The following is a 21116-nucleotide window of genomic DNA, read 5'->3' as shown; positions in this document are numbered from 1 at the left end:
TTACATACCTACTTATAAGAAATACAGCTCTTGCAGTAGTGCATTATCATGGCAGTATCTTGACTAATCACTAAGCATACCTCCGGATGCATTTCTGGGTGGTCTTCAAGCACAAACCCATATGCAGCAAGTTACAATAATTTGTGCTAGAGATGCGATAGTAAGGAAGGTAGCCTTGATGGAAACATGCAAGAACATCCAAAACAAAAGGGGCTGAAAAAGAGGAAGGTTGCGAAACTTACAGATTTTGTGATCCATATTTGTTTACGATATCACCAGAAGATACTCTTCAGCTATTATGGTGTTATAATAGTTGCATTTAGTTATTTAAGAAAACAGTAACAGAGCTTTTATTTCAGCTGCACATAAAAATCAGAGATTTGGAGGAGAGGGGGAGGTGCTTCACCCTCAAAGAGGGAGAGAAAGATTTCCAGATGCTACAGAAAGTATTATTTTATTACAACCCAATGCATTTCAAATATAAATATTTCCCTGGGGCTTAGAATGTAAAGAGAAAGACAATAAACAGAAAGACAAAAAAACCAATATAAAAGTTAGAAGCTCTTTTATTTGAGGGGGGGCAATATTTTGCAGTAATTATTCCACACTTCAGCTCTGTTATGCTAGTCAATTTTAGTTTAAAATTAAGAACAAATTCAGTGTCCATATGCTAATAAATTCAATTGTCACAGGATAAAAAGTCTGTGAAATAAAACCTTAGCCAATGCCTAATTATAGCCAAGCAACTTGGTGTATTTTTTTTTAAAAAAAAACTTGTTTACCAAACATTGATAATAACTATGCTTTGTTTTTCCAAAAGTTCTCAAATGGATTTTTTTCTTTTCCATACAAGAGTCAGAGTTTTAAATCCTGTGGAAGCTTCATGCCTTCGGGTGCTGCTTTTAATGAGCCAGATTGTGAATTTTAAAAAAGCAATATTTGAAGTAAGGATGGCGAATTCTTTTTTCCTGCACTTCAGGGTGCAATTGCTGCAGGGTTACAGTTCCCCATTCTGGACTAAAAAAATATATGTTTGCACTTTAGCAGCAATTCTAGAATACAGATTATTTTTTACAACTGGGGACGACAATTTATTTCCTCTTTAAGATCATAAGTTTCTTTTTCAACTTCCCACTCTAAGCAAAATTATTTAATGGGTATTCTTTGTTTGCAAAAAAAATGCAGATGTTTGCAAAAAACTAATTTTGCCTCTATATTTTTAAGAGATACAATGCTCATTACAATCAAGTTTTATGTGGATGTGTAGAGTAGAATCCTTATGTGTGGGGAGTCAAAATCTGCAATATGGCAGTCATGGGATCACAGTCCAAGCCCTGCCCCTTTTATATGTGTGTCAGTGTCACACCTTAATAAAACAGATTGCAATCCTATACTCACCATTCTGCAGATTTCTTCCATGATTTTTTTTGTATACATTAACACAGATGCCCATATGCATATATGTGTGGTCAGGATCCATCAAATGTCTGTTAAATCCAAATGTCTGTTAAATCCAAATGTATAAATGATATCACTTGTATAATTGCACAATATATTAAGATCAGGTTAATGATCTTGTGTGCAGTAAAACCTTAATTTAGCTTAATTTAAATTGGGGTGGAGTCAGAATGAAAGTTACCTTCTATCTTCAATTTGCTATATTGAAAAACATTAAAGAGAAGAATTATTATATATACATTTCTACTTCCATATATCTGTATCTATTCAAAGTTTGGCTTCTCTCCAAAACACAGAGTGGTAATCAAACTATATTTTCAATATTGCTGGGAATTCTTCCCTTTTCACTGCTATTAGTACCATATCTTCCCTCAGTGTTACTCCGAGAAATTCTTTTCTTTGCTATGGAGAATAATGCTAAGAAGCCTATATTGGTATTTGAATGCAGAATCATTGCAAACCCCCAAAATGTTTCCAGTTGTGGAACTGCTGCAAATGCCATTTAAGACTAGATCCATGACAACCAACCTTTTCTATACCCCGCACCCCTAGAACGCTTCTGATATATTCTCGCACCCCTTACAAAATTTCAAAATAACAGCAACCAATTATGCTCATACACCATAATTTTGAAAACCCAAGTTTTCGCACCACGACCACCCCCACCCAGGAATATCGTCTTGAGTACACCCGGTTGGGAACCTCTGGACTAGATAAATAAATCCTTTGCACATACAACTATAAACTCATCTAGATGAATAGCTGAGCTCTTTCTTCTCTGTTTTGTGTGATGACAGACAACATTCAGAATATTTATCGGGTCAGTCCAGATGGGTCCCTCCGAGTCACCTTTGCCAGTGGAATGGAGCTGACGCTGAATGCTGAGACACACATCCTGGCTGGTGTGGTCAACCCCACCTTAGGAAAATGTAATATCTCCTTACCCGGAGAGCATAACTCCAACCTTATCGAGTGGAGGCAAAGGAAGGAACAAACTAAAGGCAATATTTCCACTTTTGAAAGAAGGCTACGGGTAAGTTTTCCCACTGAAGAGGCCTGTATTGCTGGCTCCTACTGCAAATCGTCCAGTGTGGTTGTGTTGGCACTGTCAATTTTGGCTTTGTGCCTGTTTCAAAGTAAGAGCCAGTTTTGTGTGGTGGTTAAGGTGCCAGGCTAAAAATAATCCTGCCGGAGGCACAAATCTAGCTGGGTTATTTGGGGCCAGTCATTGTCTCCCAGCCCCAAGAATGATGCAATGGCAACCACTTTCAAAATTTTGCTGAAAAACAGCAAGGACTGGTAGAGGCAGTTTCCAGAAGTCAAAAACTGACTTGAAGGGACACACACACACACACACACACACACACACACACACACACATATTTCAAAGCAACAGGTGACATTCTCATAAAACTAAATTTTATGGGGGGGGGTAGCAGACACGTTAGAAATGTTGGCAATGAATTATGAGCACTCTCACAAAATGGTTGCCTTGGTGAACCCTTGACTTTTTACGAAATGGAGGAGCGAGTACCCATCTAGAAATTTTTCAGAAATGCCTAACTTAATGAGAAATAAAGTTATTTCTAACTTAATGAGAAATAAAGTTATTTATTAATGAGAAATAAAGTTATTTACAGCAGTGTGCTGTAAATAAAGTTATTTACAGCACACTGCAACATCAAGAGAAAAATAATAGCAAGGAAAAGAAAGGCAGCAGGCGCAAGAGGAGGTATGACATTCAAAGAAATTAAATGAATGTCTAAAACCTGTGCTATAATTTAGAGCATAAAGAGTTTTGCAGGCGGTTTTTTTAGTTTAAAAAGAGAGCCTAGCAAAATAACAAACTGCTAATACAAGTAATCCTGGCTTAATGGCTGATCGCTGAAAGACCTTTCAAATTACAACTGACCCCCCCCCAAAAAAAAAATTACTTAAGACTCCTCTTTGAAGTTACAGCTGCACACGCACGCACGCACACACGCGCACACATACACACACGCACACTGGTCAGGTGATCACATTTCAGGCAGTTGGCAACCATCTTGCCTTTACGGCAGAGATCTGTGGTCACTTTACTGCTATTTCGGGATGTTTTTTTTTGCCGGTGGTGACCTCCTGTGGATGTGACAGATTCTTTTCATTAGGAGCTATTTTAAGGTAGGCAGGCAATGCTAGGCTGGACTCCGACAATGAGAAGCGCGCTGCTGTGTTTCACATCGCTCAAGGCTTTAATTGCAAGCCTTTTAAGTCTCCTTATTTCCAATGGTTTGAAATGAAAACAAGTCAACAGAAGAGCCAGATGAACTAAGCTACTTACAATAAGCACAGCTGGAACACTGCCTTGTAGTTCAGATTCTCTTCTCCAGGGCCCAACCTGTAGTGAAGGGAAAAAAAGTGGTTCTTCCTATGTTTTAGCTTACTTAGGCGACTTCGGCAAAAGGTCAAGCATTAGACTGAGCAGGAAATACATAGATAAAGCTCTGACATTCTCGTGCTGCCTACTGGTTGTTTGGAGTTACTGCCTTAAAGAAAGGTTGCCCTACCCTTTTCCATTAGATTTGTTGCAGGCAAGGAGTACATGGCAAAGGCATGCTTGTTCCTTGCAGATCTCCAACAGTGCAGTTCCCTTCAATTTATTTGTTTGTTTGTTTACATACTGCCCATCTCCCCTATGGATGGTGGTGTGGTGGCGGCGCAGTGGTTAAGATGGGAAAACCGGCAGCCCGTGTTTGAGACCCGAGCACCACGCGACAGGGTGAGCTCCCATTCTTCTCCTTGGCTCCTGCCAACCTAGCCGTTCGAAAGCATGCAAATGCGACTAGATAAATAGGTACCACTTTGGTGGGAAGCTAACAGCGCCCCGTGATGTCGTGCTGGCCACATGACCGTGAGAATGTCTTCGGACAGAGTTGGCTCGATGGGCTTGAAACAGGGATGGGCACCGCCCCCTAGAGTCGGCAGTGGTGAAATCTTCAGGGACTACATTCACTTTTTTGTCTCTCCTATCAGGTGAATCTGGGCAGCTTAGTGGTTATAAAACAAATACTGAAAATAATCAAACTCTATTAAAATATTAAAATTGCGCAGATTAAAAATTTAAAAGCTATACAAAAACCAAAGCTAAGAAATGGGTGGCACGAAGATAAGGTCTCCTTACCCTGCAAGCCCCCCTCCCCCTCCCTTGGGGTCCAAGCCAGCTGGCAAAGCCAAGTTTTAGTACCCTTCTGGAAAGGAGAGAACAGTTCTCAGCTCCAGGGACAGTGTGTTCCACAAGGATGGGGCCACAGCAGAGTAGGCTCTTCCCCTTTATTTAAAAGATTTTTATTCACTTATAACATGAAATTCAAAAACAAAAACAAATAGTAAGGGACAACGTTGGGGGGAGAGGAGAAAGAGAAGTGTGAAAAGGGGGGGAGGAAAAAAAGGCATCAAGTTCCAACTCCCTCTGTTTGCAGTACAATAAGGCATTAACATTGAGTCTCAACTTTTTACATTTCTGTAGTAGTATGAACTAGCCTTTTCTGTATCAACAAATCAGTCTAATCAGTAAAACCCAAAATCATAGTATCATTGTTTTCCACCTCAAGCACAAAGTCCAGAAATGGTTTCCAAGTAGAAACAAAAGTACTTACATGCTTTTCTTTCGTTAAAACAGTCAGTTTAGCCATCTCTACTAATTCCATCATCTGCTTTTGTAGCCATTCGTCTATGGTGGGAATCGAAACATCCTTCCATTTTTGTGCATAGAGCAGTCTTTTCCTTGATCTTGCCTGCCGGAATTCCTTAGTAGATGGGATCTGTAGCAGGCCTCTTCCGCTGGCGCGGGTAAAGCAGGCAAATCCCATTGGGGATAGAGAACTCCCCAGATCCCCTACCCATTGGCTAAAGAGAAATGGATAGGAACTCTCCCTGAACATCTGGGCAGAGGAAAGAAAGAAAGAAAGAAAGAAAGAAAGAAAGAAAGAAAGAAAGAAAGAAAGAAAGAAAGAAAGAAAGAAAGAAAGAAAGAAAAGAAAGAAAGGAGAGAGGAAGGAAGGAAGGAAGGAAGAAAGAAAGAAAGAAAGAAAGAAAGAAAGAAAGAAAGAAAGAAAGAAAGAAAGAAAGAAAGACTTTTATTATGATCTTTTACTGTGAGCACATTGGCACACATTAAAAATGAAATTTTGTTGCTTGCTCTCAAAAGTGTACACATGCATAACACACATTAAAAATGCTATATACAAACATATAAATAACATATAAATATTAATCACTGTCCATCTTGAATTTATAGCGGAAAGAGGAAGCTTTAGAGTTCATAAGATTAATACTTAGTGGATAAGGGGCAGAGACAGTGTTTTGCGTACTAGGAAGACTGCCAAACAGTCAAGAAGGAAATCCTGGTGTTTGGCTGCGGTTCAAGATGAGGTTTTGCCTCTCTTAGGAGTTCATTTCTCTCCAGTCCTGCCCAAAATGATCCGCTGTCATTGTATCTGATTGGCCTTTATGGCTTTCATTCAACAAGAGTATTAACAGATCCCTGTGGCAGGTGAGTCAATACTTTTTTTCCCCACCGCAATCTCTTTAATTAACAGACTTGGGTTTAAAACGAAGACATCAATAAACTTACAGGGTGAAGAAACGCTTTAGGAAATCGGTTTTCAATTTGACAGAACTTACTCCTCGGGGAAGTCTTGATTAACAGGGTGCATTCAAACTAATGATCTCAAAAAAAAGGCCTACAAACAGGGTAACATTATAGATCTGTCAAATTTGATGGAAAATATTCCAGGGCTTTCTTATATCCTCTCACAGCAAATGAACAGCAATCTTGGCTGATCTTGAGAATGCTAAGAGGGGTCAGATCTGATTAGTACTTGGTTGGAAAGCATCCGGAAACCTCACAGTTCTAAGATAGATTGAGAAACCCCCCCAAAAAAGTATTTTGGAAGAAGAAAACAGCAAATCACTTCCATATAATTGTCAGCAAAACTAACAGGACATCTCCGTGAAGTCATTAGGAGGAGTCAAGCTTGATTTGAGAGAGACGTGATTTGGCTTATTCCATCCCACTTATTTCTTTCATGGAGATTATTGGATTGAGTCTGAGAGAATACCTGAAGTCATCTATCACGTGGAACTATGTGTTACTTTGACCAGTTTGTGGAGCAAGCTTGCTAAACTGCCAGTCATTGTACCCCAGAGGCTAGGCACAAACATAATTTTCAGTGAAAAGCAAACAAACCACACGTGTAAAATCTACAAATCCAGCCCTACTATAATGTATACTTTTTTATATATAAAGTTTTTATTAGTTTTTCTCTTACATAGATATGTTAATTTTTCAACCAACGTGCAGTCTGGATTCCAAAGCGCTAATACATAATCAATTCCTAATCTTTGGTTCTTCCCTCTAGCCCAGGGGTGTCAAACTCAATTTCATTGAGGGCCACATCAGCATTGAGGTTGCCCTTAGGGGGCCGGGTGGGTGTGGCCTGGGTGGGCGTGGCTAGAGTGCGTATGGCCTACTGGGTGGGCATGGCCAGCTCTACATCGTTGGCATCAAGGGTGCCTAGGGGGGCCCGGGCAGGAGTGGGACAGATCTGAGGGTCTCTGGCAGAAGGAGGGTCTCTGGGCCAGGGCCAAGGCAGTGGGGGCCGTTCCCTCACTGTTTCCAGGATGGCATCGCGGGCCACATGAAACCACTTCGCCTTGTGTTTGACATGTCTGCTCTAGCTATTCGTAGAATGACTCCCAGGTTTGGTAGTATTCTGTTTCTTCTTTATCTTTCAGTCTCATAGTTAATCTGTCCATCTCGGCGCATTCCAATTTTTTTTAAAATTATTTCTTCCTCTGGTGGTACTCCTTCATTTTTCCAGTATTGCGTGTAGACTATTCTTGCTGCTGTTGTAATGTGTAGAACCAAATATAAACTTTGTTTATTAATCTTTTCTGGCATTACACCTAATAAAAAAAGTTCAGGTTTAAATTCCCCATGTTCTCCCAACATTTTTTCTAGCCAAGCATGTATCTTTTTCCAATAAGGCTTTGCTTTACCACATGTCCACCAAATATAATAATACGTGCCTGAGTTATGTTTACATTTCCAGCATCTATCTGACATATTTTAAAACATTTTTGCTAATCTTGCTCTTGGCAAGTGCCATCTATAAAACATTTTATATAGATTTTCTTTACACGAAGTTGACATTGTCAATTTATAATTTCTCTCCCATAATTTTTGCCCTTTTTCTAGTTCTGGATTATAACCAAAAATTTTCGCCCACCTTATCATTGTTTCTTTGACTTGTTCACTTTCCATCTCCAAAATTAACAAAAAAATTATATATTTTCTTAATTAATTTCTCATCAGAAGTTAACACTATCTTATCAAATACAGTTTGTTCTTTATAAAACCCAAACAGTTTCACGTCTTTTTCATATCTATTTTGCATCTGTAAATGTGCCCACCACGACAGGTTGATACCCTGATTTTCCAGTTCTTGTCTTGATTTTAAAGTCCCATCTGTATTTAGAATATCTCTATATGTCCAATTTTTTTCCAAGTCTACCAAATTTGGATGTAAAAAAGCTTCCATCGTTGAGAGCCACCCTGGAATTTTTACATATATTTTAGTTTTATTTTTTCCCATACTGTTAACAAAGCATTTCTTATATAGTGATTTTGGAAATACTTATGAATTTCATTTTTCCCATACCACAAAAAAGCACGCCACCCCAATTGTAAATCGTGCCCCTCTAAATATAACAACCTTTTATTTCTGAGAGTTATCCATTCTTTCATTCATGTTAATACAGATTATAATGTATACTTTTCATAATGGAGCTTCAAATTTACAATGTTTCTAGGTTAAAGAGTCCTTTTTGTGAGCTTGGAATGGCTGTTCCACGTTCTAAGTAGACTGAAAGTGTTGCAAATCATATCAGAAATGTCCCAAACTTGGAATATTGTCGGTAGTGTCAGAACAATGCTGGAATACTTTTATTGCTCACTCCTATTTAATAGCAGAATTGCTTCAGTCATATGTGCCATGCTATTCTTTTAATGTTTTTTAGGCTCACAACAGAAACTTGTTGTCCATTGATTTTGACCACTTAACAAGAACAGGGAAGATCTATGATGACCATCGCAAGTTCACTCTTCGGATTCTCTATGACCAGGCCGGCCGGCCAATTCTTTGGTCACCCATCAACAAGTACAATGAAGTCAACATCACTTACTCCCATTCTGGATTAGTAACATACATCCAGAGAGGAACATGGACTGAAAAAATGGAGTATGATCCAAATGGGAAGATTATCTCCAGAACATGGGCAGATGGAAAAATATGGAGCTACACCTATTTAGAAAAGGTTATTCATTGTTGTAATTGGGGGAAGAGTGAGAATGCAATAAGATCATTTTTTGAATGTTGATTAAGTCAAATAATGGGGTTGTTCTCTCCTTTTAGAAATACTAATGAGACGATTATTGAAAGGCAGAGAGGAGAGAAGGTTTATTTATCGACATCTTGGTTTAAAATAATCAGGTATCAGGTGATTCTTTAGGATCATGGAGATCTTTTGCCAGTTAGGATTTCCATCAGCCTACAAAAGAAGTAGGTTGAAATGTCTATGGAGATTTTCAGTCATCCAGGTCATGGTTGTCCCAAAGGGGCTTTTTCAAAAGGCAACTGGACTTTGTTTTTCCTTGAAGACATTTTGCTTCTCATACAAGAAGCTTCTTCAGTTCTGGGACAGCTATGTTTAAAGCTATGGTTCCACCACATTTGGAGGATACAGACTTGGATATATGGACAAATTATTCCCAGTTAAGCAAGTTCTTAGAAGAAGAATACTCTCAACTACATCCAACCTATGAAAAAAAAGCCATTGGTATCATGTAATCTTCCCCACTATGATGTCCCCACATATTGTCCTGGGAATATGACTACCCTAAGATCTCTTGACATATTTGATGAAAGGTCTTTTATTATTTTTTTATTAATTTTCCACTATTACAATAATATCTTTAAAAAGCAACGTGGTGTCCGGGTTACAATAGTTCCATTTCAGAGAAATACATATTATTGCAGATCTCCAAGTTGTTGTAACTAATATTCCCTCTCTCTTATTTCCTTTAATACATATTATCTCTTATCTAAATTAACATACTTCTCATTGCTATCCATCAGTCATTTAATAGTTTTCTCATATTTATCAATCCCCTTAGTGTATTTTATATTTTAACATTCCATTTTTAAGATATCAAAACACCTTATATATTTTTCCAGCTTTAATTTTACATTAATATTAAGATTAAACATTTAAAGTTTCTCATTTTCATATTTGTAAATAACCTCCTTTCCCTTTACACAATTTTCTCCAATACCTAGTAATGTAAATACACTTCTTATTTATCTCATTTTCATATCGACAAGTTAGTAGTACAATATGAGAATGGTAGTCATTAGAATACCAATTGCAGGGAGGAGGAAGAGGAGGACGACAATATAATATTCTTGTTTCTCATTTATAACTTCCACATATTGAAAATTAACCAAAATTTCTCCATTTCAACATTTAACACGTCCTTTCATGTTACTACATCCAAGTATATTAGTTACATTGTATCATTCTTAACATGTATACATCTTAATCCATTTCATTTAAAGAGTTCAGTATTTCAATGTTAGTATTCATACATCTGTATTATTTTTTTTAATTGGTCAATATTTTTATTTACTCATCAAAGCAATCTCTCATAGTCCAAGTACAATCCTATCTATTTTGGTGTTATCTATTTCAGGCCTCTTAAGTATGTCCATATTTCTTCAATCTTATTCTTGCTTTCTTCCTTTGCCTCAGGGTCATCAAAGCATTCTTGTATTGTTGTATCATATTTAAGTAGCCCTCCAGTCTCCGTTTTTGAAGGATTGAGGGGTCTGTTAACAACACCAAATCTTCTAAACTATTTTTGCCCCTTGATATAATTGTGCTGGGCTGAATAAATTTTGTTCCATCTGTTCCTCATTTTTGTCTTCAAAAATCTGTGTTTGTTGAGTAGTTAATTCTTCTGCCAATGTATTTGATTCTTCTGTTAAGTTCTGTCCTGATAAAATATTGCTTGTACTCACAATTTGAGTTTGTTTCTTGGAGATACTTTCTAATTCTTTTCTAAAAGCTCTTATTTCACCGCCAGCTGCAGAAAGGAACTGATACGTTTGGTAGGATATTTCCCACATAGCATAGATTTGTTTTTGAAACTCTTCCATGGTGGAGTTTTACATCTGGTGTTCAAGGTTAATCTTATCTTATTTTTCTTAAATGTTTTCTTAATTTTTTTAAAAAAAGAAAATCAGATTGCAATTTCAGGTTTAGCCACTGGGTGTCCCCCAAGTGTTTTGAAAGTTCTTTTTTTTTTAGTCCGTTTCTTTTTTCAACGTTTAAAAAAAACACCCCTGAGCTTGCTCGCCGCTTGTTTGAAGGGAGGGTTGGATTCCCCCCTCCCTCTCCACAGGGGGCAAGATACTTAGCAGCTTATTTAGGTGAAAAAAAGAAGATTAAGGTATAAGAGAGGAATCTTACCCCCATCTGTTCCATGCTGCTTTAATGTTGCCTGCTGGTAAGTTTGACTTCGGCTGTCTGCAGCCTAGTAACTGGCCATATTACTATGGCCAGTCTTTCATCCGCCAGTACAAAGGGAATGCAGGCACTAATGGGGGGGGTTGCAGCTCCCCCACATTTCTGCAAAAGCCCCTTCTTTCTGGTCACCCCTCCAGGGCGACTCTTCGGCCCTTTTAGGACCCCCCAGCAATGCGAAACTGGACGTGGAAGACGAGAGCCATCCTCCAGACGTCCATGCCGGCTGGCTTGGCAAACCGGAAGCCTTGATGAAAGGTCTTACTTCAGTCTATCCTCTCTAAAAATACATTTGTGTGCCCTCCTGAGGCAACTCCCCTGGCTGAAATTGTGTTTGCAGTGTAGGTATCCCACCAGGAAACAACTTATTTCCTAACATTCTGGATTTTTTTTTCTTTCAGTCTGTGATGCTTCTTCTGCATAGCCAGCGCCGTTACATCTTTGAACATGACCAGTCGGACTACCTACTGTCTGTCACCATGCCAAGCATGGTCCGCCACAGTTTTCAAACCATGCTCTCCGTTGGCTACTATCGAAATCTTTACTCTCCACCAGACAGCAGTGCCTCCTTTGTGCAGGATTTTTCTAGAGATGGACGTCTCTTGCAAACGCTCTACCCAGGAACGGGCCGCCGAGTTCTTTATCAATACACACCACAGTCTAAGCTCTCCGAGATCCTTTACGACACCACACAGGTCTCCTTTACTTATGAGGAATCTACAGGCGTCATTAAAACCATACACCTGATGCATGATGGATTTATTTGCACCATCAGATACAGGCAAACAGGTGGGTTAAGATTAGGTTCCTAGGTTTCACCTGTTCTTGGCAACTATTCACCACTCTCATGAAGACCTGAGGTTCAACTTCTCTTTTATACAAAGACACTATTTTTAAAGCATCACTTTAAAAAAAACCTTTTGGATAAATCTGTTCTGGATTCCAGAAGGATGTAGCTTATTCATTATTTGTTAGAGTGACTAAGGGAACAGATAACACAGTGATAGTCCCTGGTGCATATAGTCCCTAAAGTTTTCTGGCATGCAAGGTCTTTGAATAACCACTTGAAGAATTTTATTTTGAAATGGAACCGGATTGGAAAATTATATCGAAACGATATTGTATGGTTAAGCCTCGTGTGAATAGTAAAAATGTGTTTTCAATTTTTATTATAGAACTGTCCACACATTTCAGAATTAAAATTCCTAGAATTAAAAATTGTGGCTAGAGTTCGGTGTGGCTAGAAGGACATCTGTTGCAATGCTTGTCTCACAAACCTGGAAGATTTGCTATCATTTGATCAAATTAGGAATATTGTAGTTTTATTTGGTAAGGTTAGATTTAAACTATATAACTGGACCTAAAATGCCTTTAAAAAGGAAAAAGAATATGAAGATTATGGTAGTCTGCTGGATAGAGTAGGCTACTATTGCCTTTTGCATGACACAATCATTTCATACACAGTAATATCACACAGAGATGCTTCCAAATACTGTATATATAAAATTAATAGTTCAATTCTAAATACCTAATTATTCCAAAATCTATAGTGTCCCAACCTGACAAAGGTGCCCACTCCTTGCAAAATGAACAAATGGATCATTTTTAAAATGGTTTGAAGGACTTGAAAGCTTCCTCACAATTGTGTGGTTTTTAATGAGGCATAATAAAGATACATCTTTATGCTAGTTCTTGAAATCTTTTTCTCCTAAGGTTTTGCCCTGGTTTCTAACTTCTTGTTGTTAGTCGCCTAAATTTAGCTGTCTCATTTGGGGACAGTTTTCTCTTCTTAACGATCCATTTTACCTTTTATCTATAGGACCACTTATTGGCCGACAGATCTTCCGATTCAGTGAAGAAGGTCTCGTGAATGCCAGGTTTGATTACAGCTATAACAACTTTCGAGTAACCAGCATGCAAGCAATGATCAATGAAACACCACTCCCTATTGATCTATACCGCTACGTAGATGTGTCTGGGAAAACAGAACAATTTGGCAAATTCAGCGTGATCAATTATGACTTAAATCAAGTTATCACCACCACCATGATGAAGCATACCAAAATTTTCAGTGCCAATGGCCAAGTGATAGAAGTCCAGTATGAAATTCTGAAATTCATCGCCTACTGGATGACTATTCAGTATGACAACATGGGACGTATGGTGATATGTGACATCCGAGTAGGAGTAAATGCCAACATAACAAGGTACTTTTATGAATACGATGCTGATGGGCAGCTTCAAACTGTCTCTGTGAATGATAAAACTCAGTGGCGCTACAGTTATGACCTCAACGGAAATATCAACTTACTCAGCCATGGGAACAGCGCACGGCTTACTCCTCTGAGATATGACCTCCGAGACCGCATCACAAGGCTAGGAGATCTTCAGTACAATGTGGATGAAGATGGCTTTCTTAAGCAAAGAGGAAATGACATCTTTGAGTATAGCTCCAATGGTTTCCTAAGCAGAGCTTACAACAGGGTGGCTGGCTGGACAATCCAGTTTTGCTACGATGGCTTGGGACGAAGAGTGGCCAGCAAGTCAAATCTAGGGCAACACCTACAATTCTTCTATGCAGATCTCTCTAATCCAGTAAGAATTACTCACTTGTACAATCACAGCAGTTCAGAAATCACATCCCTTTATTATGACCTTCAAGGTCACTTGATAGCTATGGAGCTAAGCAGTGGTGAAGAGTATTATGTGGCATGTGACAACACAGGGACACCCTTAGCTGTCTTCAGCAGCCGAGGGCAAGTGATCAAAGAAATCCTTTACACACCTTACGGTGAGATCTATCAGGACACTAACCCAGATTTTGAAGTCGTTATTGGTTTTCATGGAGGGCTATATAATTCTTTGACTAAACTGGTGCACTTGGGGCAAAGAGATTATGATGTCATTGCTGGACGTTGGACAAGCCCAAACCATCGCATCTGGGAAGAACTGAAGAATGTCCCTAAGCCATTTAATTTGTATGCATTTGAAAACAATTATCCAGCTGGCCAAATACAAGATGTGGCTAAATATACCACAGGTAAGACATGTCTGAATTTTCAGGCTATTCATTTGGTTTAACTAAGGATAGTGAGCATCACTGTAGATTTCTGGAGTTGGGTATGTCTAGTCTAATGAAGAGATGGATGAGGGGTGACATGATAGCAGTGTTCCAATATCTCAGGGGCTACCACAAAGAAGAGGGAGTCAAGCTATTCTCCAAAACGCCTGAAGGCAGGACAAGAAGCAATGGATGGAAACTAATCAAAGAGATAAACAACCTAGAACTAAGGAGAAACTTCCTGACAGTTAGAACAATTAACCAGTGGAACAACCTGCCTCCAGAAGCTGTGAATGCTCCAACACTGGAAGTTTTTAAGAAGAGACTGGACAGCCATTTGCCTGAAATGGTATAGGGTTTCCTGCCTGAGCAGTGGGTTGGACTAGATGACCTCCAAGGTCCCTTCCTCCTCCTCCTCCTCCTCCTCCTCCTCCTCCTCCTCCTCCTCCTCCTCCTCTTCTTCTTCTCTTCCTCCTCCTCCTCCTTCTTTATCATCATCATCATCATCATTATTATTATTATTACTATTATTATTATCTAAATCTAAGTGGGTCTTCTCTGAATCTTTGTTTCGTATATATTTTCACTTTTTCCCCTAAGGGGAAGAAATTTAATTTAATTTAATTTATTAATATTTCTATACCGCCCTTCTCCTGAAGGACTCAGGGCGGTGTACAGGGCAAGAATAAAAACACAGAATTACAAAAGTTAAAAAATAATTAAATACATGCCCGCTAAAACACAATTAATACATAGTAAAAACCCAATAAAATGACAGTAAAAACCCCACCAATCCCCCCTCAGGCCAGGCCGGCTTGTTCGAACAAGTATGTTTTTAGATCGCGGCGAAAGGAGCGAAGATCGGGCGCCATCTGGAGCTCAACCGGTAACTGGTTCCATAGTTCCGGGGCGCCCACAGAGAAGGATCTCCCCCTGGGGGCCACCAATCGACATTCTCTGACCGGTGGCACCCTGAGGAGGCCCTCTCTGTGGGAACGCACAGGGCGGAGGGAAGTTGATGCCGGCAGCAGGTGTTCCCTAAGGTACTCCGGACCCCTGCAATGTAGGGCTTTAAACACCATTACTAAATCAATTTATCCATCCTGTTCTCATATGCATGGGTGACCACCAACCCTTTTGGCAACAGGGACCTGTCCCGTGGAGAGAGTTTTTTTCCATGGACCGGAGGGAGCATGGTTTTGCATGCTGCCTACATCCCACAGATGGCGCTTCACTTGTTTGCACAGCCCAATTGCTGGCATGCCACAGACTGGTGCCAGTCCATGGACCAGGACTTAGGAACCTCTGAACTTGATAACATCATCAGTAATAACATCTGCTTGAAAACAGTCAAGCTCAGAGAGCACTATGGACCCCCACAGTTCAATCCTGAGCTACAAATAGTCTATTCCATTGTTTTTTTTAAAAAACATATCAGCAAACATAGGAGTCTCTGGAATATACCTAAAAACCTCATATAGTGTCTGGGATATTTGGCATTCTCACAGGAGGCCCCATGAGATATATCCATGTTAAAAAATAGTAATATAATATGTAGGGGGCCAATTTATTGAGTAATGATTATCTGGTACCTAAAGAGACTCTTTCCAGGGTCTCAACATCTTTATCGTGGTGAACAGAACTGGGTGCAGTATTCCAAGTGTGGTCTAACCAGTATGGTGTAAAGCAGTACTATCACTTCTTCCCTTGTCTTGACACTTGGTTGATGCAGCCTAGGATTGCATTGGCTTTTTGGCAGCTGCAGCACATTGCGGGTTCATACTTAAGCAGTGATACACAAGGACATCTAAATCCCTCTCGCAGTTACTACTCTTGAGCTAAGTACCACCTATTCTATACCTAGGCATTTGATTTTTCCTGCCTAAGTGCACGATGTAAGCTATTTCTTTTCTGGTTCTGGAGAGAGGCAAAATCATATTGAGAGAATGAGGTGAAAACAAACAAATTTGCTTACAGTTTCATCCTTCACATATTATCTGGCTGTAGGTCAGAGGTGTCCAACCTTGGCAACTTTAAGACTTGTGGACTTCAACTCCCAGAATTCCTCAGCCAGCCATGGAATTCTGGGAGTTGAAGTCCACAAGTCTTAAAGTTGCCAAGTTTGGAAACCCCTGCTGTAGAGCTTGTTAATTTCAGCTAGTGCTGATCAAGACATGGGGAGTGTGGGGTATTTCAGCCGGGATGGGAGTGAAATTGGCTGTTGAAGATCTTTATGATCATTGAGACATTCTGCTATTTCCTCTTACAAAGGAGCTGGAACGGAAAGCACGTAGCACTGGTGTGTTTTTTTTCCATCTTCTCGCTTTCTTTTCTGCTAAAAGCCTCCTGCAGAATTCATAAAAAGTACAGCACAATCGTCAGCGCCCACCAGGCTAAATTATTTAGAAGTCATGATCCCAAAGGAAGAAGAGGTGAAGATGAAAACAAATGTACCTGTACTTTCTTAAAAGTTTAAATATTTGCGATTGACCTGCTGGACTTTTTAATATTTTATCAAGTGCTGTTACATAATTTAAAAAAAAAGTCAAGCAAAGGAAGAAACGGTACACTGCGAGGAATGTTCCATACTTAGTACAGGTTGTGACACTTATTATAATGGAGCGCTGCAGTTACGGCGTGGGGGAAATAGCCGTGGGAGACAGAGAGGAAAGCAGCAGTCAGGGGAACACATAACAGGCAGACGAGCCCACAGCAGTCATAGGATGTGGAAACATCCCAGAAGGAAACTTCCCTAGTTTTTTGGACTGTAAAGGTGAAGGAGAGAAAACCTACATTCAGAGTTGAAAGATTCTGTTAATGTAACTGCACAACAAAGCGTTTCTCGACTGGGTTACATTGCAAGGCCGGTAGCTGCTTTCCACTCTTCCAAACATTTATTTATTTATTTATTTATTTATTTATTTATTTATTTATTTATTTATTTATTTTAATTCCATTTATATCCCACCCTTCTCCGAAGACTCAGGGCGGCTTACAAGCTTAGCAGTAAGTATTTCTAGTCAAATTTTGTTAATCTTTTTCTCACTCCCCTTTCCCCAGACAGAAATATTTAGGAGCATTTAATATTTGGGAAAGCTTGTTTCACCACAGGGTTCCTGGCATTCAAGTTTCTTACAGCTCTTAATCAAAGGAGATACTTTTTTTAAGGTTTGGAAATTCTTTGCTTTGATACAGGCATTTATGCAATTGAACTCTTCTTGGTTTCCTCGATAGATATCGGGAGTTGGCTTGAACTGTTTGGATTTCAACTTCACAATGTGCTCCCTGGGTTCCCAAGGCCAGAGATGGGCACTTTGGACACAACATATGAGCTTTTACAGCTTCAAACCAAGACCCAAGAGTGGGATCCTGGAAAGGTAAGTCAAAAACTTCTGAAGGAATTAGCAATAACAATAGCACTTAAACTTACATACCGCTTCACGGTGCTTTACATCCCTCCCTAAGCGAGGTTTACAGAGTCAGCCTGTTGCCCCCAACAGTCTGGGTCCTCATTTTACTGACCTCGGAAGGATGGAAGGCTGAGTCAACCTTGAGCCAGTGAGAATCAAACTGTTGGCAGTGGGCGGAATTAGCCTGCAATACTGCATTCTAACCACTGTGCCACCTTGGCTTAATTAGATTGAAGAAGGCAGATGACAACCTATACTAGGAGTGATAATATCGCAACTAGGGGAGGGGATTCACATGGAGAATACAAATATGTGCACAAATCTTGTAGAGCTGTTTGTAGTCTTATAAAGCCAGAGTATTTCAACAAAGATGGAAAGGACAGTTTTTCCAGTTGTTCTTTCTCTGATGGTGAAAGGGTCTTGGCTGATGTCCCCTTCTATGAGGTGGATTATTGATGTAGGAGACGACACAGCTGAGCCTGAGGGAGGGGTCAAATGCGTCATCAGTCATGAGTCCCTGCGTGCCCACAAGAGCGCTAAGTCCAGCCCATCTTGAATTCCTTCTACCCTTATCTACCACCAATTTCCTTTGGCTGTTAGTAGTTCAGATTCTTGTAAAGAATTTAAGTTTGCAATAAATCTTTGTACCCATTTGAACCTCTTGGATCTCCTGGTTTCCATGGCACTTGACAATTGATTACAGATGGAAATGTGCAAAGATTCTATGAATGTAGTGTGTGGAATCCAGCAAGACACTGCTTATCTTCCTTCCTTCCTTCCTTCCTTCCTTCCTTCCTTCCTTCCTTCCTTCCTTCCTTCCTTCCTTCCTTCCTTCCTCTTAAATCTTAATAGCACAACCATCCTAAACATAAGCCCAGCGCTCAGAAACACAATCTATGCTCTCTCACCTATGCGAAATGTGATACGTTATACTGCTTTTATGAAGAATTCTTTTCTAACCCCAGTTCTTCCAACCTAAAATACAGGAGGCAAAAGACTGCCTTGAGTGACAGCAGGGCATTTTCAAATGTTTTAATCACCAAATAAAATTTAGGAATTCAGGAATGACCATCGTCTACAGTTGGAAAGGATCGCTCCTTCTCAAGCATAGCTTCACTAAAAACTACAATTCCTGCATTATTTGCAGGAAACAATTCTCTTCAACCGTAACAAAATGTTATGTGCAAACCAAGAAGTTCCATATCCAGTCTTTAAAGTGACTGAGGGGCCCTTTTTAAGATCTGCTCTTCAGTTCTGGAAACTCACCAGTATGTCTCACAGAGTAGACATCTGGAAATGAAGCCTCCGGTGCAATGTTGTTTTCTCATTTCATCAGTCTTGCAGAATGTGCATCCACATCCACACTCTCAAACTGTTAGTCATGACAACTTTCCTGCACCAATTTTTGGAAATTCCCATGCAGTGCATTCAATAAAAACTTTGTATTGTGTTGTGTTGCTTTAATAAACTACATTCACTTTTGATACTGTCTTCTTTCCTTCCTTCCTTCCTCCCTCCCTCCCTTCTCTTTCCTTCCTCCCTCCCTCCCTCCCTTCCCTTCTCTTTCTTTCCCTTCTCATTCCCTTCTCTTCTCCTTCCTTCCTTGCTTCCTTCCCTACTTCCTTCTTCCCTCCCTCCCTTCCCTTCTCTTTCCTTCCTCCCTCCCTCCCTCCCCTTCTCCTTCCTTCCTTCCTTCCTTCCTTCCTTCCTTCCTTTTTTCCTTCCTTCCTTCCTAGACTATTCTTGGCATTCAGTGTGAGCTACAGAAGCAACTCCGGAACTTTATTTCCTTGGACCAGCTTCCTATGACCCCCAAATACAGCGATGGCCGATGTACACAGAAGGTAAAGCAACCCCAATTTGCTGCAGTTCCTTCAGTCTTTGGGAAGGGCATCAAATTCGCAATTAAGGATGGACTGGTAACAGCAGACATTATCGGCGTAGCCAATGAGGACAGCCGACGCATCGCTGCCATCCTCAACGGTGCTCATTACCTCGAGAACCTCCATTTCACCATTGATGGACGAGACACCCACTATTTCATCAAACTTGGGTCTTTGGAAGAAGACCTTGCTCTCATAGGCAACACTGGGGGACGGCGGATCTTGGAGAACGGGGTCAACGTCACGGTGTCACAAATGACTTCCGTCATCAACGGGAGGACAAGACGATTTGCAGACATCCAACTCCAGCATGGTTTTTTGTGCTTTAACATTCGATATGGGACGACCATTGAAGAAGAGAAGAACCATGTTTTGGAGATTGCCCGGCAAAGAGCTGTGCTACAAGCTTGGACTAAGGAACAAAAGCGACTGCAAGATGGTGAAGAAGGTACAAGGGCATGGACAGAAGGGGAGAAGCAACAGCTTTTGAGCACTGGGAAAGTGCAGGGTTATGACGGATATTTTGTCTTATCTGTGGAGCAGTATCTAGAACTCGCAGACAGTGCCAACAATATTCACTTTATGAGACAGAGCGAAATAGGCAGAAGGTAACAGACATACAAGCAACATGTTTTCTGCCTTCACATCACCAAAGACTGCCTGTTTTTAAATGAAGATGTTAAGTAACAGTTTATTGTACTGGTTTTTCTAGATCAGAACTCTGTGTATATATAAATATAGAGGGGGGAAAAACATATCCTACTGCCTTTAAATGTGACAGAAGATGGTATTTTAATATAGTTTGTTTAAATGCTTTGGGAGATGGCAATGGTTCTTAGTTCTAAGGCGGTTATATTCAGTGTTTGGGTGCAGCGTTCTCAGTGTTGAACTTCAATCAGAGAGAATCCAGATGGGCAAAATATTTAGTATATTGTCTCCTTTCCTGTCTTCAGAATAGCTTTTTGGTTGCTTACCTTGCCCACAACCTGTAAAGGATGAGGCCAGTGCCATGAATTGCTTGGTGTTTCGCTCATAACCCATCTCAAAACGTCGTGTTTGCTGTTAGGGAACCGTTTTGCCACGACCCATTTAGTCAATTGAGAATAAACCAAATTTTAGTTGTTGCCTTATAGGAAAAGATCAAAACGAATTCTGCATAGAATTCCGAGGGGGTTTTTTTTGTTGTTTTTTTTAAGTCATGTGTTGGTTCTTTGAGTTCAGGAAGAGAATGGACACTAGCTAGGGTGAATGCCAGTTACCCGCTATTTTCCTTTTTTCCTTTTGCCAGGAAGAAATAAAAAGAATACTTGGAGAGTAAGACAGGTTGCATTTACTTGAGTAACATTGTGATGTGGCCAAGATATCATTTATGTCAGGGGTCTCCAACCTTGGCAACTTTACGACTTGTGGACTTCAACTCCCAGAATTCCTCAGCCAGCCATGCTGGCTGAGGAATTCTGGGAGTTGAAGTCCACAAGTCGTAAAGTTGCCAAGGTTGGAGACCCCTGATCTATGTTATTCAATAATTTAAAATCCTAGGAATTTATAGCAGTGCTAGTAGAGGTTTCTGTTTTATTACTTCTTGGAACGACCAGGTAACCACCCCAGTTTTGTGGTTGCGTGGCTAGTTCTAAGGCTAAACAGAAACCAGATACGAATGTCAGTTTTCTAAAAAAAAAA

General features: G+C 40.0%; 1 protein-coding gene across 1 annotated transcript in view; it reads left to right on the top strand.

The window, feature by feature from the left end:
* Window positions 1-20187, top strand: part of TENM1 (teneurin transmembrane protein 1) — a gene marked incomplete at its 5' end in the record, with an annotated part of 251934 nt that extends 231747 nt beyond the window's left edge. The window contains 6 exons of the mRNA XM_083372198.1: window positions 2256-2491; window positions 8518-8814; window positions 11484-11871; window positions 12902-14122; window positions 17378-17520; window positions 19290-20187. Of these exons, the coding sequence (XP_083228324.1) occupies window positions 2256-2491; window positions 8518-8814; window positions 11484-11871; window positions 12902-14122; window positions 17378-17520; window positions 19290-20048 (3044 nt within the window). The 3' untranslated portion in view covers window positions 20049-20187. The remainder of the gene's footprint in view (window positions 1-2255; window positions 2492-8517; window positions 8815-11483; window positions 11872-12901; window positions 14123-17377; window positions 17521-19289) is intronic.
* Window positions 20188-21116: the final 929 nt, after the last annotated feature.

This window comes from Vipera ursinii (assembly GCF_947247035.1).
Source record: "Vipera ursinii genome assembly, chromosome: 12".
NCBI lineage: Eukaryota > Metazoa > Chordata > Lepidosauria > Squamata > Viperidae > Vipera > Vipera ursinii.
This window is presented reverse-complemented; position numbering and strand designations above follow the sequence as displayed.